The following is a 21,755-nucleotide window of genomic DNA, read 5'->3' on the forward strand; positions in this document are numbered from 1 at the left end:
ACCGAAAAAGTTGTGGCTTTAACAAATGGAGGCATTCCAATGGTTAGACTGAAACACATATTTTGTGTCTTGGGCGGCACAGCAATGTCAGAAATCCTAAGACATTTGGATTTTGGTCTGCAAACAGTGTAAGGAAACATTATACAAAATGATTAAGTAGATTCTACAGGTAATTAACTCTGAACTAAAACAGAAACATCAGCATTGAACTGAGCACGGTGAAGGATGAGGATTCTGACAGTCAGACACTTCTTATTGCCAGAAACACATGAGTGTGAAATCATCTTTCTGTCCAAAGGAATGACAGAAAATGACAGCTTTGGTGAACCAGGCACAGTAATGCTGTGTGGTCGGACACTTTTTGGCAGCACTGAGGGCTCAGACATCTGGAGAAAACTTCCTGGTGTAACTTTTGCTGCAGAGCAATGCACCCTGATCGACCAGTTTGACCAATCAAATATTATTTCTTGGTTGATTTTGTTAGTGTGATAATTCTAGCATCTATCTTGCAGATTGTCAAGCAAGAGGATAAAGTCATGTACTGTATAACACTATCAGGAATCACTCAAACTGGCTTTACTGGTTCTCTGCAGCAACACCACCCCACCGTAACAGGCCACTCTGTTTCTTTGAATGCAGGTCAGTTTCTTTGGTCTGAAAACTTAAAAAATAGTCCCCACAACTCTCCACAGACCAAAAGCCACATCACATCACATGCAGGCGGACTAACAAACACCAAATTACAGTATGATGCAATGACAGAAAACCATTTTCCCTTCCACAATACAGCCACTTACCTTGTATTTAGTTTTGTCTCAGCGGACTCAGCGCCTTCACCTGTCAATTGTGGAATCAGAGTTTAAGGCAGTGCTGTCTGCCACGCTGCACTCACTTTTAGCCTGTCCGCTGCTCCTCCACGTGCGCCAAGAAATGCGCCAGATCTCTCATTTGAAAATATGTCCTAAAGAGCTTCAGTTTTCTGTTAAAGGGAAATAATATTTATACCACATCTGGAAAAATCCACAACAGATCCAGGGCTGTCACAATGATGCAGCAGGATATTACACAATCTTCAAACACAATATATGTAATCAATGCCATCAGGTGCCGGTCTTGAACGTGTTGTGTCTTGACTCAGAGGTTAATCTAGTTTGAGTCTATCCAATACAGGTTTTTTCCTGAAATCAGATTACAAGTGTGTCCCAGTAGCATTGTGCAATGTCGTGTGAGGTGAAACCAAGTTCTCCCACTATGCTTGTCTTTATATTTACACTGTTCAGTTGCGTGCTCAGATGTGATGCCAGACAATTATGAAAATTATGAAGGCACGGTACAATGCAAATTACAATGGTAACAAACTCTCCTGAACACTGGACCCTACACTTCACAGAAATTATAGCATCTATTGTTACACTGACTCTGGTTAAACTTGCTAATCTTTCATACAGCATGCCCAGTTCCTGTTTAAAGTTCTTCAAGCTCAAGCATTGATGCCCGGGTGATGACATCAGACATTACACAACTGTTTCCACAGGTATGCTAACTTTGACATTTAAAATCAATGGCAAACACCTTTAACCTTTGTATTATTTTCAACTTTATACAGGTTATAAAACATCAGTAAAACCTCTTATCAGCTCGTGTCACTTTGAACTGTCAGTGTCAGAAGTTTCTCCACCGTACTCCTCCACCATTCTACAATAACAGTGCTTCAATGTAGAGTGAGTGTAAAATGTACAGTGAATGTATGCCTTTGCATAGAATTGGCAGACAATTAGTACATCATATAGTGCAAAGATTCATGATCTAAACATCATTTTGTTTTGTTTTAAAAAAAGAAAAGAAAAGACAAACAACAAGAAGCCTAATAAAAACCAAATCAGGCCAATTTATTCAGTAAGATCACTTTGTCTTGTAACGATGAAGGGCAAGTTGATTCTCAATGTAAAGATATCCAGTGCTGAGAACACAGAACAACAACAACAACACGGAAATGAAAGAAGATGTCTCTTAATTCACCAAAGTTGTTAAAAAACGCTGTGAGCATTGCAAAGCAGTCACATATTTGAAGGGAAAAATACAGAAGAGGATTAGGGCCAATTGAAAATTTGTGGTGGATTTTGCCTTTTTTTCCACAACTCAGATTTCTGACTTTTATCTGAGAATCGTGACTTCAGCCTCACAATTATGACATTAAACTCCAAATGTCTGACTTTTTTCTCAGAATTCTGACTTTTAACTCCAAATTCTGACTTTCCTAAGAATTCTGACTTTTTTTCCCCCCAGAAGTCTGACTTTTAATATCCCACAAGGTCACTACTGACAGTCACAGTTGTCAGTCAGTTGTAGGATCAATGACAGTGAACACTGAATCTGCTCTGGTGTTTTACAAGTGGTTAAATGCCTCATGTTTGTGGTTTAAATGCATTGCATACGTCATAGTAAGCAGCAATATACTGTCTAATGTGAAGTATGAAGAAAAGAAAAAGATATAAATGAATGCATTCTGAATCTGAAAATAAATGTTATGCTAGCAAAGTAGTAGTCATTACTGCTACACCACTGATATATAGTGATGGACACACAGTCTGCTGTTCATCATGCTGGTCCTTTGCTCTGGAGTTGAAGTCCAGTGATGAATTGGGTCACATCAGTTTTCTTTCCGCAACTGTTACCATGAAACAGTTTGTTACTCCTGATGATTATAGTGATTGTCATTCATTACGTATCCCTGACTATACAGAAAAAGGGAGTGAGTCATTTTGACTGTCTGAGTGTTCTCATGTGGACTCCTCAGTAAACCATTTGAGCACATGGACTTTGTTCTCCGTCACCCATTTAATGTTGGCTGTGGTCTTCTCTATTGCCTGTTCCAGGGCCAGTGTGGCCGAGCCAAAACCAACATGAAGGTTGTCTTCTTTGAATTTCTTCAGCTGGAGAGACACAGAAAACAAAACAAAAACTGAAATTGTGCATTGCTTGTCTTTCTTTGATTCTAAACACCCTCAGGGAGACACAGTGTGCATGTCAGTGTGGTTGTGGCTGTGTGGCCAGCATACCTCTTGCAACTCAAACTCTGAAGAGAATCTCCTCGTAATTCCATGGATGAGACTAGAGAAGGAAAATGATGATTTCCCATACCTAAAAACAAAGAAATACTGTTGTAACACCTGATGTAATGACATAATGATGGTGAAATTGCGCAGATATTGTTGTTGACGTCAATGAAAATGTCTCTGGGAAGACATTTGCTAAATGTCCCCCAAATAAAGTCTGTTGGTGTTGGACATGAGTGAGGGCTCAAAAACAGTTGCAACATAATCAGCTCTTATTACTGTAGATGCTTATTCCTGCCTCATTGCCAAAGACTTGACTACCTTTTCATAAAACTCGAGCAGGCTTGAGGAAATGCTTGCATACTCAGCACCCTTGGTGAGTAAATGAAGGAAAAACAGCACCATGTGCATTTGGAAAAGTTGCTGTGGATTCTGTGTTTTTAATATTCTTCCACCCTTAATTACTCCCATAAGGACTGATCTCTTACTGCTGGAAAATGTAGCTCCATTTCGCTCTGACGAAGTTCCAGGCCAGCGGCATTCCCACAACGTTCCGGGCAATGTACTGGATGGTAGAGGTGGCGTCTTGCTTGCGTATCTTAGTTGGGTCGAGTGTGTAGTCCAGATACCTGGCTCAAAGGAAACCTTTTATTACAAAGATATCATTTTCAAAACATTAGCTTAATACATTTGTTTCTTAAGAACAATTTGCTGAACATCATTAAATATTTCTAACATCTGGAGCGTGTAAAAAGGGGCAGACATGTCTTTCCCAAAATAGTAAAGTCGGTTGAGGTCTAAAGGATGCAAATATGCTCCAGGTGGCACAAATTAAGATAAAGATCAGTCCGTGCGAGTTAAAAAAATATTTTAAGCGGTGCGCTGTCACACAAACACACAGCTGGTATGTACTGTATGTTGCTAGCTATAGCTAATGCTAACATCTGTACACCAAGCTTGGAGCAAAAGTAACACACTGCAAAAACTGTCCAGCTGCTAAGTTAGTGTAAATAAATGCAGGGCACTGAAAGCAAGACTGTGTAGCTTCTGAACAACCTAATTGCACATCATCCCTATAAAAACACAGTTGTTCTATTACACTCAGGAGGTTGGCTGCTACAGCCTTTTTCGGTGTGATGTAACTGTTAGCTTATTTTGGCTAACGTTAGGGGGACTGCCCGTTGTTCCAACAGCTCATCATTCTGAAACCTCAAAAAAACAAAACATTTCCCATTGGACCAACCGCCCTTTGTTCAACAGCTCGATATCTCGACAAAAGCCCACTGCTCCAAAGGCCCGTTATTCTGAAAAATACACATTGTCCCCAGAGTTTTTTTCCCTTAATAAATTATTGTATTTGGACAAACAGGAAAGAACAAAGTGACGTTGACTCAGCACTTAACTCTCGTAAGGAATTTAACCTGAAGAACACTCACTTACCAACATTGCGCCACTCCGAGACCACAACATTTCGCCATCAGTGACAAATAAAGTTCAAGCTCAGTTGATTTTATCATCATGGTAACAACAATAAACGCTCTACCAGCTGAGCTACCGAGGCACCCCAAGCTGAGTCTGTTCTTCTTTGCCATGGTTAGCTCTACATTTGATGCGAAGAGCATGTTACAGATTCAAATTTCAATGGTGTGTCTTTGTCCTGTAAGTGTTACTTGTGGCTATAGTGGATGTGCTTCAGTGAAAAAATGAACTGTGCCAGTCTAGATCTACCTTTGAAAGTAGAGAAAACAAGTGAAACAACTTGTCTACAGGACAGTTTAAAAAACCCCAGTAACTCTGACAGTGTTGTATATTGGAATTGGTCTCATTCACAGAAAACCTGAATAGGGATACTCCCACAAATCTGGATGTTTCACATACCTGTTCAGGAGCCAGGGAGCTTTGGTGCAGGCCATGGCCGACCTCAGCTTGGAAGCTTCAGATGCAAGAGTGGCATTCTTGAACATTCTCCAGGCAAAGTCCCACTCCTCCACACCGCCAAAGGCTATGGCACTGCAGTAAACTGTGCTTTTCAAGTTGGGATGGATTCTGTGTAGGATTGAAGTTAAAATACAGTCGATCAGAAAATGAATGTGTGTGTGCATAGCTAGCTACATTTGTACATTGTTTCACTGACTGTTTGGGGCAAATACTTTAAGACATCTTAAAATCCTGAAAGAACGGGCTTTCACTGCTGTGTACTCACGGGTTGCGATGTGGATTTTCCATCCACTGTCTGTACCAGCCTTTAATCAGCTCCCTGCACCCCTCCACACCCATACTGCAGGCCATCCCAATAGCATTGATCTGATTATACCTGAGAAGGGAGATGTTTGAGAAAATAGGAGACAAATGGCAAAATAGCATGAAAATATCCAGTATGTGTGAGGCATATGGAAAGGTAACAAACCAAATTAACTATTGCAATGAATGAAATTGTCACCAAACAGTAAGTCACTTGCTTTTTCCTTTAAAAAAAACATCTTCTGGTAAAAGCATGAGCCTACGTACTGGTCAGTGTGTCCTGTAGGCACTCTGGTCCAGTCAGCTGTAAGCGTCTTGAAGTACTCAAAAAGTGGTTGTATTTGTTTCTTGAGGTATGCCTCGAATAAAAACATACTGCCAATCAATTTTATATCCAGTCGCTTTACACTTTCCTTTCATACACTTACATACTCCTGTTAGTGTCAGAATGAGTAGTGTGAGTATCCGTAGTGAAGAAGTATTCACCTGTAAGGCTCCATAGACCTCGGTGCGGTCAAACATGAGGATGTAGTAGTCGAGGTTTCTCAGAGCTGACTCCCAGGGGATGTAGTCTCTTTCGTTGGACAAGTATTTGGTTGTTCTCAGGGCCAATGTCGTATTGATTATTTTGGCTCTACACAAACGGAACACATTCTTCACATGCTTTGCAGACATACAAAGTGTGATGCTTTCAGTATTTTAAATACATATTTCGCTTTACCTTGCTAGGTTGAACGTATCATCTATGATCTGAGCTCTGTTGATGATCGATAAAGCCTGAAACAAGTGACACACACAAACACATCTTCAAATCCACATGACCAGCGAGGTGAAGCAAGCAAAACAGCTGCTCCTTCTGCAAAAAGTCATGACTATTTTGATTAATTCTGTCATTACACATTTCTTGTGTCCGCAGTTTGAGAAACCACATTAAATACTGAAATGCTGGAATTAAAATTGATGACCGACGGAAAATGCAACTCAAGCATGAAATCTGCCAAAACCAGCACATTTCTGATTAAACACAACTAATCAGAAACTCGCAGGAAACATGGAATCAAATTTATAGTTAAAGTAAATAAAATCCACATGTGTTTCATGAAGCAGTTTTATTTAATCCAGGCTTTGGCTTCTGAGAGTCTCTGCTCTAAATGTCCATTCTCCTGTGTAGAAAGATGAATTACAATGTATTTTTACTTAGAATGAGAGATAAACTTGAAAGGAACTTCAACTTGAACTTGATTTGACAGTTTGTGCTGCTTTTCTGTATTTACTATAAATTGGACATACAGCAAAACAAAACTTTGGACAGGTGCATGTGCATGTGACTCACCTCATGGTTGGTGTTGAGCAGCAAGAGGAGACGATCCCAGTTGTCCAGGTCATAGTTCACCCTAAAGTACCCAGATACATTGATGTTCGCCAGCACCCAGTCCGCTCCTGACACGCTCATCAGACTGTGGACGTCTGGTCAAAATATAAAAGAAAGAAAGCCAAAATATACAGTTAACGCCCTGACCAGTGGTTCCACTGATTTGGTAGAAAGTCTTTTCGTCTCTAATATGTTGATCTGATCAAGAAGCATCAGATGTTCCTATAACAATACCTGTCTTTTGAAGGAGCCAGTACTGTTGCTGCTCCACACCTGTCTTCATCCATTTAATTGGGACAAACCAAGTGTAGCTGGACACAAACAGACATAAAGACAATGGGTGACAAAGTGGAACAATGTAGGGTTTTAGCCATGCTAGTGGCATACTGTAGCTCTAGGGATGGCAATGTCAGGCTTTTGGTCTGTCCTTCTTTTGGACTATTGGATGGATTGCTAATATGATTCGGTGGCCCTCTGACTTTTCTTGTAGCACCATCAGGTTCACATTTGTGGATTGAGTGAAATGTTCCAACAGCCATTGAATGGATTGGCTAAAAATTGGGTACAAACATTCATGTTGCCATCAGGTCAAAATTTGACACTCCCATCAGCCTCAGCTGTGCATTTTGTTATGTGTTAAGTAGCAAATTGAAGCATGCTAACACGCTGAACCGAGATGGCGAACATGAGAAACACCTGCTAAACTTCAGCATGTTAGCATTGTCATTTTGAGCATGTTAGCATGCCAACGTTAGCATTTGGCTTGAAGCATTTGTTGAGAAAATATTTAAAATACTATGATTCAAAGACATATAGATTAGTTATTTGTGCTTTAGCCAGTAAGAATTGATTTATTAAGGTAGAGATTTATTTATTTATGACAGATATACAACCCAGATTCCAAACTTGTAAAAACAAGCTTATTCTGCACTTGGTGCCAGCTACACATGTCAAACAAGTTGAGACAGGAGCAACAGAAACACCTGTATGGAACATTCCACAGGTACACAGGTTATTTGGTAACAGGTGATAGTGTCATGCAGGGTATCAACTTTTTGGGAAGTCAGGGTTGTGCATTAAGGAATCAATGTCTTCATTTATTGCCTACATGGAACTTACAAGATAAGGTAAAACAGATTCCTACTTGAACTGAGAAGGCCTCTCCACTACAGACTCTGGATCCAACAGGAAATGTTGCTGGGTGATACTTCCTGTTTTGGTGTCAATAGTGACCACTGGGAAGCCCATCTGGAGAGTCCAGTGGTTCATGATGTTGTGGACTGTGTCAGGAAGATGCATGCCAGGTGTGTTTTCAACTGCCTGACAACAAACATAAGGTGGCAGGAATTTAAGAAGTAACGCACACACCCAAAGGGACACATTGCAAGGTGAAATCATTCACAACAAATTTGCGACTGTGAGGTCTTTGAATTGTACTGACCTGTTGGAGGTGGTCCCACAAGTCTGTATACACTGTGTTGCTGAAGGCAAAAGTGTTCAGGTAAGACTGAGAAGAGAAGCCAGTTACGAAAAGTATCAGTAACTTTCAATGCATTGAAAGCAAAACATAAAAGTTGCATCAGGCAACATGTGGAGACAAGTTGTGTTATCAGTTAGAGTCCTGGGTAAAAAAAGAACAAGTCACACAGGAAGCAATGACTCCAAATGAGTAACCTTGTGGTTAACTCACACACACTAATTAGGCAGACAGTAAGGTGAACTTGTTTTGAGCCGTCATACTTACTGTCACACACACTCACGCACGCACACAGTGGAAGTGGTAATTCAGTGATGAGGCCTTTTAAAATAATTATTATTACTCACACTTAGTCCTTTGGCAAACACAGGCTCAGTGAGGAACTCTGACAGCATCCTTAGCACCGCTGCTCCCTGAAAACAACAAACACGGTAACCACCTGTATTTTGCTGGAATTGAATTGGAAGTTGACAGGATTTTGCAACCCAAAAACAATTTTAGGCTGACAGTGATTCAAAACTCATACTGACTCATACATAAGTCATACAGGATATAATCAAGCCTGCCTTGGGATTGTGCAAAATAAATGTTCCAGTGAATTAAAAAGGAGAAATGAGAAGAAAGCATAGATAAGAAAAGACTGGCTAGAAGTGGACAATATAAAATAAAACCTAGGTTGAAATTATACCCATATCATAAGATATTGCCTCACTTTTCATTTATACGGGCTTCTCTCTTTCCAGAGGAATGAGAAAAGGGCAACATTTGAATGAGATCCTGGATAAGATACTGTATAAAAATGCATAAAGCAGAGCAGACCTTGCTGTAGGAGATGGTGTTGAACATCTCACTGATCTGAGCGGGGTCATTGACCTCGTCTTCTCGGCGGGACAGCGGGTGCGAGGAGGCCAGGGCATCGACGGCAAACACCTTGTGCACGTCATACAGTAGGATCTGGTCTTTCTGCAGCCAAGCAGAGAGATGAGGTAGGATTGGCAGACGTGGTGACCCACATCTGTGAGAGGTCACTGCTCTGTGAAATCTGCTTTTGTACTTGTGAAGGCTCTTACAATGTTCCAGGTGGGCTCAGCATAGTCCGCTCCGAGGTACTCTACGTATGATGCAAATCCCTCGTTCAGCCACAGGTCATTCCACCACTGCAGAGTCACCAGGTTGCCAAACCACTAAAAAACACATAACACATAAAGTGTAAACAGATAGAGTTTTGCCTCAGTGAGTTATTTATTACTGTAGCTCAATTCCAAGAAATATAAAAAAACAAGCTGGAAAATTCCCAGCCACAGTGACACAGAATTTCACATCACTTATAATGTTAGATGTTTTTGAAACATCTAATGGGGAGCAGAGTTAATTTGTCCCAAGACGCTAATCTGTCATCTGTTATTGCAAAGGGAGGTTGAGTAGTCTGGCTAAATTTATGTTTACAACATTTGTCACAAGAGTGGAGCAAAACACAGCTGAGATTGAGTTTGCACCTAATAAATGTCCTTATTATTTTCATTTTCTCCCGATTATTTAAACTGATGTGAAGACAGCACTTTGGGAGAAATATTATGGCCTACCATGTGCGCGAGTTCATGGGAGATTACAGTTGTAACTCTCTCTTTGTTTCCAGTGGAGGACATGACGGGGTCGAAGAGCAGGGCCGTCTCCCTGTATGTGACCAGACCCCAGTTCTCCATTGCCCCGGCATTGAAGTCAGGCAGAGCGATCTGATCTGTGGAGGACAAGGACATCAGAAATTCACCAGGAATGTCTTTAAAAATGGATCACCAAAACTAGAACAGTGTGCATGTGCTCTTGGAGGGAATGTCACACCAAGCAACAAAAAACAGTCAGAATTTTTAGTGATACTTTGCATACACGTGTAAATTTAGCATTTAGTTGATCCACCAATCATTGCTTGTCTCACTAAAAGTTCAGTTGTTTGTCAACTATCCACACAATATATATGACAGAAGAAGAAAAAAACTGCAATTTTGTGGATAATGACTTATTTGATGGACCTATTGAGGGCACCGAGACATTGTCTGTGAGGCACGCTTTATTTGATGTTAACCAAGGGTTTTAAATGGAGCTTAGCACAGTGTAGACAATATGGCATATTCAGGATAACAATTATGTTGTGCTGTCTGGTTTCATTTGGGCGATTTAACCATGTAACCACACATGTGGTTCAAGGAATCGCAATGTCGATCTGTCAGTCAGTTGATTTTACTCTCGTGCCATCACCAGGTCAAAGTTTTCACATATTTCCTGAAATACCTCAGTATCTACATGGTTTGGGACCCAATTTGTGCAAAACAGTCAGGGTCCCAGAGGTTGTATCCCAATGACCCTGGTGATCCCCTGATGTCTCCTCTAGCACCACCCTGAGGTTGACATTTGTGGTTTTGAGCAGCATGTTTTACTGAGCTAACTGGCTAATGTCAGCTACAGTTAGCAGCAGTACATACATACGTATTGCAGCTTTAACTTTCTGTGCAGTGCATCTGAATCATCATCAGGCAAATCTTTTACTTTGGTTTACCACCAACTAATTGCAAAACTAAGGACATTTCCATCAGCCTCAGTTATACTTTGTGTGTACTGCTACATAGCAAATGGTAAAAAAAAAAAAAAGGTAATCTTAAAGTAAAAATAATAAGTGAACAGTGTGATAATATGTTACAAAGGGGATACAAACCCAACTCAATAAACCACAATAACTTTGTTAAGTTGGGGACCTTGTTGCTGTTTCGTACGTTGTAATGATGTTCCTGGATTTATTATGAAGTTCTAAAAAAAAAGACTAACACAGAGCACGGCTGTAGTCCCTTAGCCTTGTTGACTGGTTGTCCTTGGTTATTGATCTACTAATTCTGCCTCCCTTTATACAGTTTAAAATGTCCAACAGCCGATGTGTAAAGGTTGCGCAAAAAACTAAACGTCTTTCTCCCCAACTGCTAAGACTGAATGCTGGGCTGGGTGAAGAAATGAGATTAATATTTCTTTCACCACAGGATAATGTTTGCCCATGCATGTTGCTGCAGAGTTGGCCTACCTGACTTGGAGAGCGGATATGATGCATTGTAGTAGCGCTCATAGAACTGAAGGATCGGCCCGGTCACGTTGAGAGCATAGTCACCCTGTCTGTCATCGATGGCTTTTCTTCTAGCCCAGATTCGAACCTGCAAAGAACTTGCTCATAAATAATCCTCATCCTAAGACTTTTATTGAATTGTAAGGTCACATAGGAACAGGAATGATTCAAGCTTTTGGTCTATGATCCAAATGAATTAGGAGCTATGCTGATCAAACAGATAGAGGGAACAAAGATTTCTTACCAACAGATTGTTATTTTGTGTTGATTGAATGTTAACAAAGTCGGTGACAATAAATGCCAGCAGATATGTGGACATTCTCTCTGTGGGCTCAAATGTCGTCACTTTGACAGGCACGCCATCAATGACAGAGTCTGTTGTGCCTGTTCAAGGAGGGGAAGCGTTAGACACTCTGTTAGTATGAATAACATCTAGTTGCTGATTACCCCATAACATTTAAGTTATTAATGATTTACAATGAAACTAGCACATGAAACACATGTTTGCGTTGCTCTGAACATCAACATCAACAAATGATAAAAAACATTTTTGTTCTGTGTTGTACTTTTAAAATATATATATATGTAATTCCATTCTTATGTGATTTTACAATTAAACTTTGTATTGCCCCAGTTTCCACAAAAAATTTTGCGCAACAACAATTTTAAACTACTGAATTTATGTGTTTTAAAACGAACCAGTGTCCCTGCCGTTGGACAGAGCCACAGTGGCTCTGTTGTGGATGATGGTGATATTGAAGACAGCTTTCATGGCTGGCTCATCAAAACAAGGGAAGGCTTTCCTGGCATACGTTGCTTGCATCTGCGAAGTGGCAACAACTCTGCAAAATGTTCCAATGAAACATTAACAGAAAATCAACTTCCACCAAGTAAAATACTCCAAAGTCCCACCAAGAGGAACATTGGAAACCATGAACATTATTTATTTACTGCTATGACTTTACTTACCTCTTCACACCGTCGTCAGTGTATTCACTCCTGTAGAGTCCTTCCAGGTCATCTGCCAGCTCCCCCAAGAACTCAGTGTGAAGTACATATGATGTTCCAACAGCTAGTCTGCTGCGTAGCTGAAGAACCAGAAACTCCGTCTTCACAATAAGAAAAGACTTTTGTATAGTGGGCACGGTGGCTCCACCCAGGCCACTCAGCTTAGCATGGTGCCCATTGTAGGTGGTGAGGTTGAGCTTGTTGGAGTGGATGATGATGAGGTCCGTTTCCTTCACACATCTGAAGACCACCGCTGAATGTCCAGTGAAGATGTACAAGCCGTCTGCGTTGGGCTCCAGCCGGGGCCACAGGGTCACATTGTAAGAGACAGGAACAAGGGAGGCTGGGAGTCTGTAGTGGTCCCAGGGCTCCTTCGGGATGAAGGGGGTCGTAGGGGGAGAAGGCATGCCGGTGCTGTCTGATGCTCCATCTTCAGGCTTGCCTCGATTCTTGGCCCTTTCTTTGTCGTAAGCAATGGACAGAGCTATAATGGTAGCCAGGGCAGTGGCCGCCAATACAAGCAACCCGAGGCCCACATTTTTACTGACGTAGTAGACTTTCCCCATGTCCGATCCGGGAGATCAGAGATTCAGAGAGGAGAACTCGGAGAGGTCTCAGTCTGTTTTTGTCCAGCACAGCAGGGCTCTTCCCCCCTCAGTTAATGGTTGAGCTATTAACATGGCAAAAAATACATTTTCATAGCCTAAGGGAAAATGGAAAAGATGGGAACATCTTAGTTATTTCGCCTGCAACTCAGCAACTTCTAGATTTATATATGTCAAGAAATTATGCACATTTAAAGGGTAACTCCACACATTTCACACATTAAAGTGTGTTTACAGGTCTTGAGGGGTATATGTGGAAAAAAAGTAGTACAAAGACTCCAGAGAAAGCTGCATGTATCCTGATAAATTGCCTTCAGTCATGTCACTCAGTGGCTGAGTTGCATTGTGAGTGATGTAGGCGCTAGGTTTAAAAAAAGGGAGAAGAATACGTGTGTCTTACACATGCCTCCATGCAGGGAAGCTCAAACGTTCTGTGATTAGTGGCGTAAAGCAGGGCATTCCAACATAAACAGGGCAACGTGGGAGCAAAAAGATAACTTAGTATCAGACGTCAATCATGTGATGCAAGAGAAAACATGACTGCATCCAATGTCAGCGATCAGAATGTGTGAAAGTGATTAAGATCAATTCTAATGGCAGCGAGTCAATAAAGATCAACAGAACCAGCCTGTGAGAATAAGGCTTTAACTGTCTTACCTCTGATTGAACTGAACTGAGCAGAACAGGCTACATGATGTTGTTTATTCATTGTTTCACCTTTCATCTTTTAATTAAAATATTTCTACTCCCCAAAATTATGTGATGCTTTGAAGGTATAGCTTTAAAATATACAGTATATCATTCATTATGGGCTATTTCTTGGCTCTGACACTTTGTGGATTATCTGCTGATGGCCCAACCTTGCAGTGACGACGAGATTTAAAGGTGCTGTGAGGCTTTTTACTTTTCGACAGAGCCAGACTAGCTGTTCCCTGCAGTTTCCAGAGTTACTTGCTAAACTAAGCTAACCGGCTGCTGGCTGAGATTGGTATCAATCTTCTCATTTGACGCTAAACAAGAAAGCGAATAATCTATCTGTTATGTGAGTAACTGAATGCAAAGAGCTCCAGTAACATGTCACGATGAGCAGAAGACTAGAGATGTGCTCCATTTTTGTAAAAAAAACTAATTCTGCTTATTAAATTTGCTGCTCTGTCTACAAAAGAGGACAGGAGCATTACCTGTTGTATACTGAGGGATCTAAGATGGATCTAGAATTTGAAGTCAAGAGCTCAAGTCCCTTCTGTTATTGCTTTTTCTTCTCTAATGCTTGGGGTTATTATTACAGGTATTATGGATTGGTTTCCATGTGACATCAACTGTGTGGAGAAGCAGAGCATTGTACTGCTGAACAGCACTGACAGCAAGATGTATTTTAGCCACCTAAAAGAAAATATATCTGTTAAGGTGTAATCTATATTTTGCACAGCTGTGCTTGTGCATTGGAATACAGACATTGACATTGTTGAGGGAATGTAGTCCCAAACGAGAGGGCTGTCTGACGGCAATGTAAACTGTCAAAAATGTTCAAAATATAGCGTACACTAATACGTATATAATGGGTGGGCCTTCTTTTAGGTGGCTAAAATACATCTTGCTGTCGGTACCGTTTACCAGTACTTGCCTCGTCGAGGCTACGCGCTGCTTCTCCACACAGGGGCAGAGCTGACGGTCATCTACTGCAGGTAACACACTGACTAGGGATAAGTACCTCATACAACCCCACATCTAAAGACCCGAGCTCTCACTTAAACGACAAGAAGTCTTCTTGAAAGATTCTGTGTGGCTGATCAATACCTCCTTAAACGCTGTCTGACAGTTTGTGAGGAGTGACGCTTTGCCTGTTCACACTGCAGTCGGCTCTAGTATGAGTTTTTGCATTAATGTAACACATCTGGCAAGTATCTGTGTCTGGTGTCAGGATTTGTATATATGTTAATGTTATAAATATGATCATCATGACGAGTGTGTCAGTGCTGTTAACGTTCTCACTGTATGCCTAATATGTGTCGTGTAAGCTACAGTTGACTGATGGATTAAACAGAAATGCGGCAAATTCACTTTTAAAGGAATACTATGTCGTTTTTGAGAGGAAATTCTAAATTTTTATATTTACAGTAATTATGAGGTAACAATAGAAACTCTGAACTATTTATCTTTTCCATAACTGAATAAACAAGCTGTTCTCAGAGGAAAATAAGGTCCCAGAACACTGTTTGAAGCTAGAAAGGTGGCAGGGTCCGCCACATATTAACGAAGTAAAACAGTATGAAACTGTGTTGTCCTTTAAGGTCAGTTTGTTTATTCAGTCATGAAAACAGAGAGAGTTTGTTTATTTAGTTTGTTTAGGTATAAAAAATCAGTCAATGATTAAGATGTCTTCCCCAAACTACGTGTGCACCTTTGAACAGTCATTTTAATGGTTTCAAATAAGCAGCTACTGTTTAGCCTGACATTGTGGCATCCTTTAAAAGGAAACTCATCTATTGATATGATTCATCTGTTTTTTCCTTTTAATTACTGGCCTGTCTTTCTCGTCTGTGATAATTGTATGTCTTGGCGTATCTGGTAGGCCTCGCAGTATTTTCCATCTCACTTTGTCACTCTTTCGTGTGAGGAAACAGACCATGTTACTCATCACTTCTGTACATGCATGAACAATTTGATAAGGACAAAGAACACAGTGTGACATAATAAAACAGACTCTGGTTAATTTTATTAGCGATAAGCAGCATTTACAACTGATATCTTGCACTGACACTCTGATATTCCTGGCAGTATGAAGTCTTACATCAAACACTACAGACCATAAATGTACATGATCTAAGGAAGGTAAAAGAAAATATAATAAATTATATTTATTAACAGTGAGAGATCAGCAGTTTCCTCCTGTATGTTGAAATCACTTTACAGCGATCAGCTGTTTTAATATCTGCTGGTACGGAGCATACTGACACACGGCAGAAGATAACACTAACTCAAAGCATACTTTGTCACTTCTACCATTTGAAGTATAAAACCTTGAGTGTGCCTTTTTTCTTCCCTCCTTTCCTTCCTCTCTGATGGAATGTGCAGATGTTTCCTCTACATCATCGTCTAATCATCATTCTGCACTCGTGGGTGTACGAGACATCCAGAATAGTCATTTACCACAGAAACATCAGCAGATCTGTTCGCTGTTCGTGTGAAGGTGTGTTGGTTTGGTCAAGAAAATGTGTTTTCTCCCCACGCTTATTTTATCTGTCATCATTTTTAGCACTAACAAAATAGGAGTCAAAATAAATGAAACAGTTTGATAAGATTATTCTTTTCGTGTACTGAAATACCTATTAAAAATGTACCCTCACTTTAGAACAGAGCATACTAAATAGAAGGAGTATAAGTGGAAACTTAATGCCAAAGATCATTCTTGAACTTGGACCTTGAATGAAGTTACGTACTCTTTATGGGCTGACAGCTGAGCCATCTCTGTGACACTGAGCAGACTTTATCAGCTGATGGAGACTAAGAGTTGAAGTTAAAGTCCGCAACTCACGTTCCTATTAATGATTCAGTTACATTTACAGCTGCAGACCGAATGTTTGAAACCCATGACCTTTTCACCATTTCCAGTTTTTTTCTTCTAATTAGCTATTGGATTTGTAGTCAGTGATTAATAAAGGGTCATTGGCTTCTGACTCTCATTTTCTTATATTAGGGTAACAGGGTTTCTTGCTCTGAAGAGTGAAAGACAGCGGATGGTAGGCTGGAGGAATGTTATACACCTGTTAAATTTACTCAGTCTTTCCTTTAGCTACAATTCTTAAATCCGTAACAAGATATGCCTTATTTAAAAGTGGTACTTGTTTATTGGTAAACGGCTTATACAGGTAGGTCTTCCCTTCACACACCTATTTAAGGCTAACTAAATCAATAGTTAATCTACAACTCATGGTGCATTGTAACAGTCTATCTTTAACACCTTTATGATAGTGAGGCTACAGTTTCCTTTTTTTACAGGCGATCTATTTGCAAACGAGTTCACCTCAGCTGACCGAAGCTACGCCTTGTCAAGTCTTCATTGGATAATAATAATAGTAACAGATATTCATTATGATAAAGGCAAAAAGCCCTCAATCAAATAGATTTAGTTATGGAAATTTCTATTAATTCGGTCCGTCTTGGTACCTATTGTTTTCTGTTGATAATGCATCAATGAATGATGATTACATAACAAAATCTGGCAACTTGTTTAATAGACGAAGAGAGGTGCAGCAGCGATAAGGCACACTATCAGGGTTTTATATTATTCTATTGAGAAAGACACCGAGCCTGAAAAGATCAATGAGTCTTTCTGAAGCACACAAAGAAGAAAAAGACTACTAAGTAATCTGGGTGCTAACTACAAACGAAACTCAGAACATCATAACAGTGTTATGCGTTGAAGACTTGTATCTTGAGGTAAACATGTATGTAACGCTGTGATCCTACCATATTACAAGACACTGTACCATCAACATGATTTGGGAGCTGTTATCGTAAGGTAAAGGAGTTACATAATGTTGCTTTAATGTTTAATCTGCAAGTCATGGTGCATTGTAACAGTCTTTCTGTGACACATTTATGATTGTGAAAGTCTACTTCTGAAGATATGATTTCCTTTGAACTGAAGCTACATCCAGTCTACAACAATCTTGTATGAAGGCAAATGTTTTTAGACTTTATTTGCATGTGATCCAATGACCCATTGGATTACTATGATGGTAACACCACAGTCACGGCTATGTCAAGGTCCAGAACATCTGGATATGATGTTCTGTTCCTGTTTTGTTCCTTTGTTAGGTCACTCTATAATATGAAACATGCTCTCAGGTATGAGTGTCACACCCTTGGCCATTTCCCAGTTTTTTACCTTGTGTTGTGTTTCCCTCCCCACTGTCTAATGTGCTCCTCTGTCTTTGTGTGGGTGTGGCAATCCCTTGCTGACCCTCCTGGATCCCTAATAACTCAACCACCTGCTGTCCATCAGCTCATCAGCTTGGCAATATTTGTATACCGCGGCTCTCCCCCCGTTCCTTTCCAGATGGTTCTCTCGACTACTGCGACAGATACAAGCTTCAGGCTCTTTGTGTCGTTATCCCGAGAACTTTTCTTGTGTTTATTCCGAGTTTGTACTGTCTTTTTTCCATGTGTCTCAGGATCACCTCACATCTGCCTGCTATCCCTGCACCTCTGCAGCCAGACACGCTCACACCCTTACCCTTGTGCCTGCCAAGTCATGCTCCGCCAACTCCCACTGCCGATTGGTCCTTGCCCCCTGCCAGCCATCATCTCCTTTCCACTTCACCTTCATTCCCCAGTACCAAGCAAAACACCTTTATAACTTCACCTCACGTGGCCGTTTCCTGCACTTGGGTCCACCTTGCAACACCACAACAACCTGTGCCTGACTGAAAGACGAACACGTCTACAGCTTGTTGTTTGGCAGAGGCAATGCTGTCGTAATGCCATGTGTAAAGATTCCATGTTGGTGAAACCAACAGGAAGGCGTTAATGTTCAGCCTTTTTAGGCTGATCATTAAACCCAAAAAGCCATAAAGCATTAAAATGTGGCCCAGACATTCCTGCCCATTCTGCTTTTGAATAATCCTCAGAGAATGCAAAGGGGACATTCAGAAAGCAATCTTTCAGCTTTTTTTGTCTATTTTAAATAGATTGTCAAAGGTAAATCTATAAACGTGATTGTTTAGGCCACGTACAGTCAAGAGCTTATGGCAATTACATTTTTGCTCTGTTTATAGCTTATAAATATTTATACAAAACTCAAAATGAGTTAGGGATATTTTAGTATTTCACTTGACCGTTTATTCTGTGACATATCTGAATTTATTTTGTGTTTTGTGAATATTTTGGGTCAACAGAAAATAATGCGACTTTTACTGCATATCCATGAACATGCATATGTGCACCCATATCCCAATATAGTGTTTTGATCACTAATATAAGTAATTAGCAATTTAGAACTGTAACCTATTTGTGGTTTAAAGTTAGCTTAACAACATCAAATCACATGACATTCATTGGTAGCTGAGAATGTTCAGTTTGTATTATCCGGTTGAATGTTAAGATATTAAATGTGTGTTTGTGTGTGTGTGTGTGTGTGTGTGTGTGTGTGTGTGTGTGTGTGTGTGTGTGTGTGTGTGTGTGTGTGTGTGTGTGTGCGCGTGCGTGCGTGTGTGTGTGTGGGCCGAGGGTCTGCATTTCACCCGAAATACACACTCAAAACACTCAAAACAAGTGACTAAGAGTTACAGCACAGGAACAGAAGCAGCAGCTGCGTGCAGGACCTGTGCCAACAAACTATTAACCTGTACTCATTTAAATCACATGTCCGGACTTTGCGCACAGAATCAGTCTGGAGTTTCCGCTCTCATATTTTCAGTGGCAACATGGTGACTAAAGTTACAGTGAACAGCAGCAGCTTTGGATAAACAATCAGCCTACCTGCTGCAGTCACACTGTCTGTCATCATCATCTCCAAAAGTGTCCAAAAGTGGGTCACAGTAATACATTTCGAAGCCCATTTCTGCAAATTAAAAAAACGGGATGAAAACTAAGCTTGATGAAAGAATATCATTTCTCTTATCAAGACTAAGTTTTCATCATTTTTTTGTCTTTAACTTGTGGAAATTGGCTTTCATAGGAAGTATCATCAGGGCAGTGAATAAGTCATGTCTGCATGAGAAAGAAGTCAGCCTCTCCTGGGTCTTTGATTTAATTCCTTTTTAATGCTGCTCCTTCTAGTCGCCCTATGCATGACCTCAGTATTTATGAAGGCTTGACTACAACCCTGCATGCTCCAACCTAAAACATGCCAGTAGTCATTGTGAATTAATTGTCTTAGGTTTTCCCCCAGTACTTAAACAAATAGCACTGCAGCCCTGGCCACTGTCTAATTTTGTTACATTACGTGGAATAACAAAGTGAATTACTGAAATGTCCGTTCATTAAATGTATATTTATGATACAGATTTGATTTTGAACAGAGTGCAACGATGAGTCCTAGGAAGAAAAACCTGGTGCCTACATTACCCACAATGTAACTTTGCCACTGAGTGACATCACTGGAGGTAATTAATCAGACTACGTGCAGCTTCCTCTGGAGCCACAAAAGGCTTATATTACTATCTTCACGTATGTCGTAGTACTCCCCAAGACCTGTAAACACACTTTAATGTGTAAAATTGGTGGACTTACCCTTTAAATAACAATCCAGAGGCATTATGTTCCAGGTGCAGTTTTTCTAAAAGTCAGTTTCTCAGGGTGATGCACGAGTAATCAGTGAAATCAGTTAGTGGGGGCTAACAGGAAAAAAGTGGAAATTAATCAGAGGACTTGTTAGATCAATTCTTCTAATGTCACAAATGTCCCGTCAGGCCAAGTTAGTAAGTAATATAAGCACGACAAATCCGGGCACTTTCCCAGCAGTGAGCAGGATAATCTTGTGAGTGGGAATGTTTATCTTGGGCCACAAAATCACATTTTTTCATGGAGAAAAAACGACAACAAAAGACTCACATGACCACCTCTGTGTCCTGGTGTGATTTTAACAGTCTCCTCCTCGACTCCCTGCAAGTGCTGTGTATTCTTACTGGTCAGAGCCTGTGCGAGGACCTGTTTGTTATCATGTGATTAGAACCAATTAAATACTCTACAATGTTACCTGTGCATGTGATTACTGGGAAGGACCCAAATAAGACATCAGCCCTCTTACTGGAAATCTTTGTTTAGTTAATGTAGAGATGCATCGGGGGCATTACACAAACTAATTTTGTTTGCATAATTTATCTCTTCTCTTCCACTTTGTCCTTCGACCAGATTTCCCGTTGGGGATCAATAAGTTTATTCTGAGTTCATCTTATCTCAGGAACGTGAACAACAAATACCTTTTATCAGCCACACATCCACACACACCCGCCTCTGCATTATCATTCTTCCTGCACATGAACCTGTGACCTACACTATCAGCTCTGTGGGGTCTCAGCTCCACACTGTACAGATTAGCTTCAGCCAGCTGTGGGAGCTGCAGAGTTTACATTTAGTGCAGCCCATGCAGGATGTTGACAGACAACCAATAAATCCGCACCGAGAGCCAAGAAGTCAAACTGGGACTTGAAGTACTTGATGAATTATCTACTCGTGAAAGCAGCAAGCATTTTACAACAGCACGTGACAAGTTATATACTGTAGAAAGAGTGGGTCAGAGCCTTGTGATATAGCTGAAATCAAAACAAGAGAGAAAGGGACGCAACGAAGGCTCAACTGGCTGCTTTCAGCTCACTTTAAGCTGCATTCATGCACTATTTGAGAAAAGTCATGGATGGACCATTTGTTGCAGACCAATTCTAAGAAACCTCCTTCATTGTAAAACAAGCAGCGCAGCTTTGCTCCAGATGCCAAAAGCTGTAAAGCTAATACTGAGGCTGTTACAGAACCTTTCCTGTGAGGAAAACACAACAAAAGGAGTAACTTGGCATGCACCATGTTGGATAAATTAACATGTCAAACACGGGGAAAGCGGTACGTACCAAACCCTGTGTACGCTGGATGTCCACTGCAAGCCCTGATTTAAGTCTGCATGAGACGCAGAAGTTGAGCTGGAATGATCCCGGCTGATGTGAAACACTAGCAGTCTGCATCTGCGAGGGTGGAGGTGGGAGGTGGTGAGAGCTGCCACAGGTTTTTCCTGGGGATGTAGGGAGGGAACTACTCCCGCAATTTTCCCAAAAGAAAAAATCCCTAAATTGGGGAAGGGGGGCTAAAAGAATGCGGCTGTATCAACAAGACTGCGGACTCATTGTGGTTGAACCGCGAGGTACAGAGTGTTCTGACCGCTCTGATGCAAGCTTCACAT

The 21,755-nt window shown here is 40.7% G+C and overlaps 1 protein-coding gene across 3 annotated transcripts; it reads right to left on the reverse strand.

The window, feature by feature from the left end:
• Nucleotides 1–1,863: 1,863 nt before the first annotated feature.
• On the reverse strand, nt 1,864–21,650 carry LOC311258246 (aminopeptidase N-like). Of its 3 annotated transcripts, none has more exons than XM_084354387.1 (22): nt 21,430–21,650; nt 20,420–20,503; nt 12,219–12,960; nt 11,949–12,091; nt 11,494–11,633; nt 11,211–11,337; nt 9,730–9,884; nt 9,217–9,330; nt 8,966–9,109; nt 8,494–8,559; nt 8,111–8,176; nt 7,814–7,989; nt 6,904–6,980; nt 6,631–6,764; nt 6,019–6,074; nt 5,784–5,931; nt 5,565–5,656; nt 5,260–5,370; nt 4,935–5,102; nt 3,545–3,685; nt 3,060–3,141; nt 1,864–2,933 (listed from the first exon to the last, which is right to left on the reverse strand). In XM_084354387.1, the coding sequence occupies exons 3-22, from the start codon at nt 12,821–12,823 to the stop codon at nt 2,781–2,783; spliced, it is 2,898 nt and encodes a 965-aa protein (XP_084210513.1). In that variant the 5' UTR covers nt 12,824–12,960; nt 20,420–20,503; nt 21,430–21,650; the 3' UTR covers nt 1,864–2,780. The 3 variants fall into 3 exon arrangements, with proteins under 3 accessions (XP_084210513.1, XP_084210512.1, XP_084210511.1); XM_084354386.1 differs by having other exon boundaries at nt 20,420–20,515; XM_084354385.1 differs by lacking the exon at nt 20,420–20,503.
• Between the last annotated feature and the right edge of the window lie 105 nt (nt 21,651–21,755).

This window comes from Pagrus pagrus (assembly GCF_965226575.1).
Source record: "Pagrus pagrus genome assembly, chromosome: 1".
Lineage (NCBI taxonomy): Eukaryota > Metazoa > Chordata > Actinopteri > Spariformes > Sparidae > Pagrus > Pagrus pagrus.